The sequence below is a fragment of the Orycteropus afer genome, unplaced genomic scaffold, assembly GCF_000298275.1.
Source record: "Orycteropus afer afer isolate SDZICR_OR568_19922 unplaced genomic scaffold, OryAfe1.0 scaffold00005, whole genome shotgun sequence".
Classification (NCBI taxonomy): domain Eukaryota; kingdom Metazoa; phylum Chordata; class Mammalia; order Tubulidentata; family Orycteropodidae; genus Orycteropus; species Orycteropus afer.
This window is the reverse complement of record NW_006921592.1, coordinates 27,932,186-27,940,800: the sequence shown is the minus strand read 5'-3', so window position 1 is coordinate 27,940,800 and position 8,615 is coordinate 27,932,186. Positions and strand designations below refer to the sequence as shown.

At 39.5% G+C, this 8,615-nt stretch overlaps 1 protein-coding gene across 1 annotated transcript in view; it reads left to right on the top strand.

The window, feature by feature from the left end:
• Window positions 1-8,615, top strand: part of ZNF367 (zinc finger protein 367) — a 28,048-nt gene that overhangs the window by 10,739 nt on the left and 8,694 nt on the right. Inside the window, exons 3-4 of the mRNA XM_007939221.2 lie at window positions 1,244-1,363; window positions 3,304-3,442. Of these exons, the coding sequence (XP_007937412.1) occupies window positions 1,244-1,363; window positions 3,304-3,442 (259 nt within the window). The remainder of the gene's footprint in view (window positions 1-1,243; window positions 1,364-3,303; window positions 3,443-8,615) is intronic.

The window sequence follows — 8,615 nt, the reverse complement described above, 5'->3', positions numbered from 1 at the left end:
CGAGTCAGACCCAACTCATAGTGACCCCTCCTTGGGTTTCCGAGGCAGTATCACTGTGGAAGTAGATTGCCCCATCTTCCTTCCGAGGAGTGGATGGTGGATTTGCACTGCCAGCCTTCTCGTTAGCAGTCAAGTGCTTTAGGCACTAAGCTACCAGAGCTCCTTCCGTAGAGATAGTGCCTTGGAAACCCAAGGAGGGGTTGCTATGAGTCGGGACAACTCCAGGCAGTGAGTTTGGGTTTTTTTTTTTTGTACTGGTCTAGAACTTGGGCTTGAAAATCAGTTCTCTATTTTTCCCACTATGATTATGGTCATTACTGTTTGTTTTTTCTTTTGGTGTTTGAAAAGATACATTCTGATGATGTGGTAGAATATAGTTTTCTTAGCTAAGTCCCCCAAAACTAGCAGTTTTAATTTTTGAATCATTACAAGCTAAGGTGACTAGAGAGTTTGACTTTCGATACTATTCAGTAAAACTACTACTGAATAAAATAGGATAATTTTGAGAATTTTTGTAATTTTTCAGTCTAACTACTTCAAAAATACCCCAAATACCTGGTACACAGGCCATAGCATATTTATTGCCAGCCTAAATAAGACTGTGTTGCATAAATAAAGGAGCCCTGAGTCCCCATCCCGGATCCACCACTTACCCATTGTGTGATCCTCATCAGTGTGTCACCTAATACATCCCAGGCCTCAGCAACTATGCTGTGGAACAGGAATCTGAATGTAATAGAATATGAGGCGGTTTAGGAGACACATTGGTATGACAAAAGCAGAGGTCTGTGCCAGCTACTCCAGAAGTACCCTGTAGGGGAAAGACCAGAAACCAGCTGAGAGACTGTCACAGGGTACGTTCCACCTGGGAGGGGATGCCAACCAGGGAAGCTGGCACTTGGAAATCAGGAGTGGGAGACATTTTAAAGAATCAGCAAGTGCTAGTGATTCGGATTATGGGGGATAAAAAATAAGATAAGCCAAAGACGATAACTTTAAGAATTTGATCCTGAAGTAAAACTCAAGGCTTAAAGAAAATGATGTTGTGCTTCTAAGCTGAGAGCACTTGGTATCATGAAAGTGCTCTTGTTAGCATTTCTATTTACAGTTCTGAAGAGGCTGTGACATCTTCTTATTGTTTTGTTGGGGGGCATGACCTATATAAAGGTTGATTCTCTTTTTCTTCCCCTTTCCTCTTCTCACATATTCTCTCAGAAATAATATGTAACATCTACTTACACAGGTGAGAGGCCATACATGTGTGACTATCCAGACTGTGGAAAAGCCTTTGTTCAAAGTGGGCAGCTCAAAACACATCAGCGGCTTCACACCGGAGAGAAACCTTTTGTTTGTTCAGAAAATGGTATGATGCTTGAAGTTAAGTTCATGGAATAACTAGTTGTGAGTTAAAAGTTAAAATACTTTTGCTTGGAGTTTTGAGGGGAGAATTTTTTTTTTTTTTTAATTTTTATTGAGATTTGGGTGAAAGTTACAGAGCAAATTCATTTTCCATATGGCAGTTCATACAGATTTTGTCTCATGACATTGACTGCAGTTTCCCAGTGTAACAGTTCTCTTCCCACTTCTGCCTCATAGTTACCTCTTCCCTGTGTCCTTCCCTCCCTTGCCTCTTTCTGCCCACCCCCCCTCATCTGTCTCTCCAAAGAGTGTATTTACCTGATGTAAATGTTTACCCCATATGCTTGTCTTTTGTTTGGCTAGAAGCCACAGGAGTTCAGTTCCAGACCTGAAGGGCAGCTAGGGGACATAATGTCAAGGGTCTCACCAGGCTCTATCAAACTAGCAAGCCTGGTCTTTTTCTTTTTTTTTAAATAGTTTTGAGTTTTGTTCCACATTGTTCACTCACTCTATCCAGGATCACCTATACAGATGGAGGGGGAAATTTTTTATATGGATTTTACAAAATATATATGCTTTCTTCCTTGTTAATTATAAGCTATGTTGAACTTCTTTGAAATGATTTGTTTTTAAATATAGTATTAAGATGAAAATCTTAAAGGACAAATAAGAATACAATATCCAGTTGTAGGCAGTAGAAAAATGTACAAAAGTAAATACAGCCTTTGGGGTAGAGCTTTACATTGGTTTTGAATTTTGTGACTTTTAAACTGAAGGAAGCACAATTTTTTATCTAAATTTTCAGGGAAGAGTGAGGAAATTTTAATATCTTAACTGGTTGCTGATAGTATTTTATTATCAGTTGTTTTTCTTATGTATATTTTTACATAGTCATATTTGAAATTAACTACAGTTTTATCCTGTGTTTCTATGTTGTTGTTGTTAGGTGCCACTGAGTCTGTTTTGACTCATAGCACCTTTTACACAAGAGAAGGAAGTCTGCTGTGTCTTGTACCGTCCTCATGGTTGTCGCCATGCTTGAGCCCATTGTTGCAGCAAGTATGTCAATCCATCTCATTGAGGGTCTTCCCCCTTTTCACTGATCCTTTATTTTACCAAGCAGGATATCCTTCTCCAGGGACTGGTCCCTCCTGATGACATGACCAAAGTACAAAGTAAAAGAGATGAAGTCTGAACATTCTCACTTTTAAGGAGCATTTTGGCTGTATTTCTCCAAGATGGATTTGTTTGTACTTCTGGCAGTCCATGCTATATTCAGTATTCTTCACCTACACCACAATTCAAATGATTTAATTCTTTTACAGTTTTCCTTATTCATTATCCAGCTTTCACATGCAAATAGAGCTACTGAAAAAACAGTAGCTTGGGTCAGGCGCACCTTAGATTTCAAAGTGACATCTTTGTTCTTTAACACTTTAAAGAGGTCTTTTGCAGCTGATTTGTCCGATGAAATATGTCATTTGATTTCTTAATGATAGAATGTTGCTCTATAGCTATAGTTTTCTGGATTATCGTAACAGATGTGAGAACTGTCTATGAATTATTTCATCTGGTGACTTTGCTTAATAAGTCTGTACACAATGATTGCCTCGATGTTGGACATTGAATGTTTATTTTGTTCTTCTTTGGGATATTTCCTTATGATAAATTGTAATAAAGGAATCAGAGGTCTTGAACCTTTTTATGATTTGTGTCCTAACACTTCCCAGGGGCATTGGACATATTTACATTGCCATCACCAAGACAAGAAAGACCTCTCTCACCATCTCCCTGCCTTTAGGAATTTTTTCCCATTCAAATTTTTAGAATGCTGAACCTCACTCTTAATTCACTTTTCTTAGATGCCAGTGAAACTGAGCATTTTTCCATGTCTGTGTGCTGGATGTACAGATTCTGATAAGTGTTTCCCTCTGTGTTTTGAAGGCTGCCTAAGCAGGTTCACCCATGCAAACCGCCACTGTCCGAAGCATCCGTATGCCAGACTGAAGAGAGAGGAGCTCACAGACACGCTCAGTAAGCACCAGGCTGCAGACAACAAGGCCGCTGCTGAGTGGTTGGCAAAGTAAGGCATTCTGCATTAAGGCTACTGGAAAAGTCTATGTTGAAGGCTGGATTCCACATTAGGCACTTTCATAGTTCTCTCATTTTTAAAAAAGTTGTTTTTACATACATTTTATAAAATAATTTGAAATGACACTTTATTTTTTTAAACCACGGAATTGTTGTGAGTGGTATTAGGATCTGTGTGTGATAGGAGACTGCAATATGAGAATACCTACTTTGAGTTCCAGACCATAATTTATTTTCAAAGTATGAGTTTTCCCCTTTAATCAATATCTACCTTTTTAGTGACATTGTTTTTAAAGAATGCTTTATGTATAGTATATTACATTTGTCATTAGTGCAACCTCTTGATTTTTTTTATCTCGGATGTGTACTGATTATAACAGGGTTAGAGTTTAGAAAGTACTTTTGAAGTGAAGTTCCAAAAAGCACCTAATTTAATTTTTTGGCGCAGTGCCTAAGGTATTTGACTGCTTACCAGAAGGCTGGCGGTTCAAACCACTAAGCCACTCCTTGGAAGGAAGATAGGGCAATCTACTTCCATAGTGATACTGCTTTGGAAACCCAAGGAGGGGTCACTGTGAGTCAGATCCGACTTGATGGCAGCGAGTGAGTTAGTTAGTGCCAAAAAAAATCCTTGATTTTTTTTTTTCAGGGTTCAGTAATGCTCTGCCCACCTCTGGTCACATTACTCCCTCCAGCCACACAGGGCTTCTCACTGGTCTCAACACCCTGTTGCTGCAGCACCAGGCCTTTGGATATACTGCTTCTGCATGCAGTGTTTGTGTCCCTCCTTGTTGAGGCACTTTCTGCTCACCCTTCAGGTCTCACTCAGGTTAAATATCACTTTAGGAAGGCCTTTCCTTTCCTCACCACCCCCCAAAAGAAGGTTAGACCCACTTAATAGATGTTTTGATAACTTTCAGAACATCCACCACACACTTACTGCTTGTTCATTGTCTATCGTCCCTGCTGGACCACATGCTCCTTGAGGGAAGGTGTTGTGTTTTTCTTGCTTTCTGCTGCATCCTCGGTGTCTGGTGTAGTTTATGGCCATGATAGATATTTGAATGAGTATTCCATGTTTTATTTGGATAAAGTACACAAGAACCAGAAAATGGGATCTGAAAGATTATTTAAGCCAAGGATAATTTGTTAGCATTGCCACAGCAATTCTCTGCTTGGATGGAATGTTCCATGGACATGTTAAACTAAGTTATCTCCGTCACTACTTGCCTTGCTAAACTTACATTTTTTCATTTTCTTTTTCTAGTTGTCCTTCTAATCATACTGAACTATTTTCATTTCTTTGTTTATACTTCATTGGGTATTTCCAATTTTTTCCAGTTTGAGTATTTTGGATTTCCTGAAATCTGGTAGTTGTATTATTATTTTTCCTATGTAATTTTCTAACAGTTTTAAAAGGAGCTCTGGTGGTGTAGTGCCTAAGGGATTTGACTGATACCCGGAAAGCTGGCAGTTCAAACCCACCAGCCACTCTGTGGAAGGAAGACTGGGCAATCTACTTCCATAAAAATTTAGTGCCTCAGAAACCCAAAGGAGGTTGCTGTGAGTTGGAATTGACTCAATGGCAGTGAGTTTGGTTTTTGGTTTTATTGAAGTATAATTAACATACAGTAAATTTCATGTATTTAAAGTGTACCATTTGATACATTTTGGCATATGTATACATACGTACGCTGTGAAACCATCACTGCAGTCACGATAGTGAACATATCCATCATTTCCAAAAGATGCCTCATACCCCTTTGTAATCCGTCCCTCCAGTTCCTTCCAGCCTTCTTCCAAAACAACCACTGATCTGCTTTTTGTCTCTAAAAATTGGTTTGCATTTTCCAGAGTTTTACACAGTGTCAAACCTATTTGTTTGGCTTCTTTCACTCAACATAATTATTTTGAGATTCATCTGTATTGTTGAGTATATCAATAGTTCATTCCTTTTTATGATTAAGTCATATTTCATGGTATCCAAAAAACCAATCTCACTGTCAAAGAGTTGGATCCAACTCGTAGCGACCTTTCCTTGGGTTTCTGAGGCAGTATCACTATGGGAGTAGATTGCCCAACCTTCCTTCCGAGGAGTGGCTATTTGAACCGCCAGCCTTCTGGTTAGCAGTCAAATGCCTTAGGTGCTACACCACCAGAGCTCCCATTCCGTGGTATAGATACACATCATCTTGTTTATTCATTCGCCTATTGTTTATTGGACATTTATTTTTGGCTATTAAAAATAAAGCTACTATGCATGGGTCTTAGAGGGAACTTGTTTGTTTTTTTAATATGATGATATTTATGTCATTTAAACATGTATTTTTTTTTTTTTAGTATTTTAATTTTTTATTCTGAAACCTTTCAAATGGCAAAAAAAGAGCAGAACATTATGTCACATATGCATATTTGTTCAATATTTCAATTAAATTCAAGTGATTCCCTTCTCCTTTTAGAAACAAAAACTTTTAGACACAGGCTACAGCCTTATACAGCAATCCTTTCTTTTTCCTCATTCCCTAGAGCTCACTGCACTCTTGCACAAGCTCACTTGTGTATCATTTCCATATTTTCTACTTTTATTGCATATGTTCTAATATGTAATATACAAACCATATACGCTATCAGTTTGATTTGCTCTTTGAAATGTTACATAATAGTAAATTCAGTATGCTAGTATCTTTTTTTTAAAAATTGTGATTTGGGCGAAAGTTTACAGAGCAAATTCACTTTTCATACAGCAGCACACATACGCTTTGACTCATAACATTGACTGTAATTTCCCACAATGCAACAGCTCCCCTCCCACGTCCTCCCCATAGTTTCCTTTTCCCTGTAACCTTCCTTCCCATGCACTCCTGCCCCCTGAGCTGTCTCCCTGTGCATATACAGCCCTTCTGTTCTCCCATAATTATTCTCTCTAAGGAGTCTATCTACATTATATAAATATTCAGCTCATATGTCTGTCTTTTTGTTTGGCTGGAAGCCACAGGAGTGGGTTCAATTCCAGACCTGAAGGATAACTAGAGGCCATAGTCTCAGTGGTTCCATCAAGCTCTATCAGACCAGCAAACCTGGTCCTTTTTTTTTTTTAAATGATTTTGAGTTTTGTTCTACATTGTTCTCCCACTCTATCCAGGATCTCCTACAGAGTTCCCCCTCTTCGTGGTTGACAGGGTAGCCGGGCACCATCTAGTTCTCCTGGTCTCATAGTCATTTAGGCTGAGGATCGCATGGTGTACCAGTCGCTTGGGCTAATTGTTTCCATATGTCTTTGTTTTTCTTCATTTTTCTTTGCTCTGGATGAGGAGAGACCCATTGTTGCATCTAGATGGCTGCTTGCAAGCTTTTAAGATCTCAGTCACTACTCACCAAAGTAGGATGTGGAATAATGTTTGTGTGTAGTATGTTATGCCAATTGAGCTTGATGTCCCCTGAGACTGTGGTCCCGAGCACACCGGTCCAACTACTTGTTCCCTCTGGGTAGCTTGTCTATGGCCAAGAAGTGACTACAACCTTGTCCCTTGTCAGCTCTTCTACAAACCTGGGAATTGTTACAGAACATACAAATACACTTGTAGAAACATTGTCTATCAACCCTATACATGATCATGGGCACACTACCCCCTGCACTGACATACCTAATTGTTCAGCCTGTCCACCCATCTATCCACCTTGTGGGTGTCTGCCTTCACTGACAATGCAGTATCGTCTGTGCAAAAGGGTTCATCTTTGTGGTCTGTACCTCCCATGCACCTCTCTATGTCTTCTTCCTCAGTGCCACTGTGTTGATCACTCATATTTGGTACATTGCTCTTCTCTTCACCCAAATCAATACTTGTCTCTACCTATCTAACAGTGTACTTTCCCCTCCCCTTCCACCCATGGTAGCCAAGAAAGAAAATTTCCTTCCATATATAAACCTTTCCTTGACTTTTTACAATAATGGATTAATATAATATTTGTCCTTCTGTGATTGACTTATTTCACTCAGCATAATGTCCTCCAAGTTCATTCTCGTTATGCAGTGTTTTGCAGATTCTACATTATTCTTTAGGGTTGCATAGTATTCCGTTGTGTATATGTACCATGTTGTTGTTGTTGTTGTTGTTGTTGTTATGTGCCGTCGAGTCGGCCCCGACTCATAGCGACCCCTCCTTGGGTTTCCGAGGCAGTATCACTACGGAAGTAGGATTGCCCAACCTTCCTTCCGAGGAGTGGCTGGTGGGTTTGAACCGCCAGCCGTCTGGTTAGCAGGCAAGTGTCTTAGCCACTATGCTACCAGAGCTCCTACATAGTTTGGTTTATCCATTCTTCTGTAGAGGGGCACCTAGGTTGTTTCCATATTTTGGCTATTGTAAATAGTGCTGTGATGAACATGGGTGTGGATATGTCTGTTCTTGTCCTGGCTCTCACTTCTTTAGGATATATACCTAGTAATAGAATGGCTGGGTCAAAAGGTATTTCTAATTCCAACTTTTTAAGGAATCGCCATACTGCTTTCCACAATGGTTGTATCATTTGACAGTCCCACCGGCAGTGAGTCCCAATCTCTCCACATCCTTACCAGAATTTGTTATTTTCTGTCTTGTTGAACTTTGCTACTAGTGCTGGAGCCAGATGGTATCTCATTGTTGGTTTGATTTGCATCTCTCTAATGGCTAATGATTGTGAGCATTTGTTCATGTGTTTGTTGGCTGGCTGAATATCCTCTTTGGTGAAGTGCCTGTTCATGTCTTCTGCCCATTTTTAAATTGGATTGTTTGTCTTTTTGTTATTGAGGTATTGGGGTTTTCCATAAATTCTAGAGATAAGTCCCTTGTCAGATATGTCATTGCCGAATGCTTTTTCTCAATCTGTAGGTTCTTTTTTTGGAGAAGTCTTTGGAAGCACATACAAATTTAATTTTTAGAAGGTCCATTCATCTAGTTTTTCTTCTGCTGTTTGTGCATTTTGGGTTATGCTAGATAGTCTATTTATGCCATATATTAAACCAAAACCAAACTCACTGCTGTCAAATCGGATTCGACTCATAATGATCCCTCCTTGGGTTTCCAAGGCAGTATCACTATGTAAGTAGATTTAGATTGCCCAACCTTCCTTCTGAGGAGTGGCTGTTGTTGTTGTTGTTAAGTGCCGTCGAGTCGTTTCCGACTCATAGC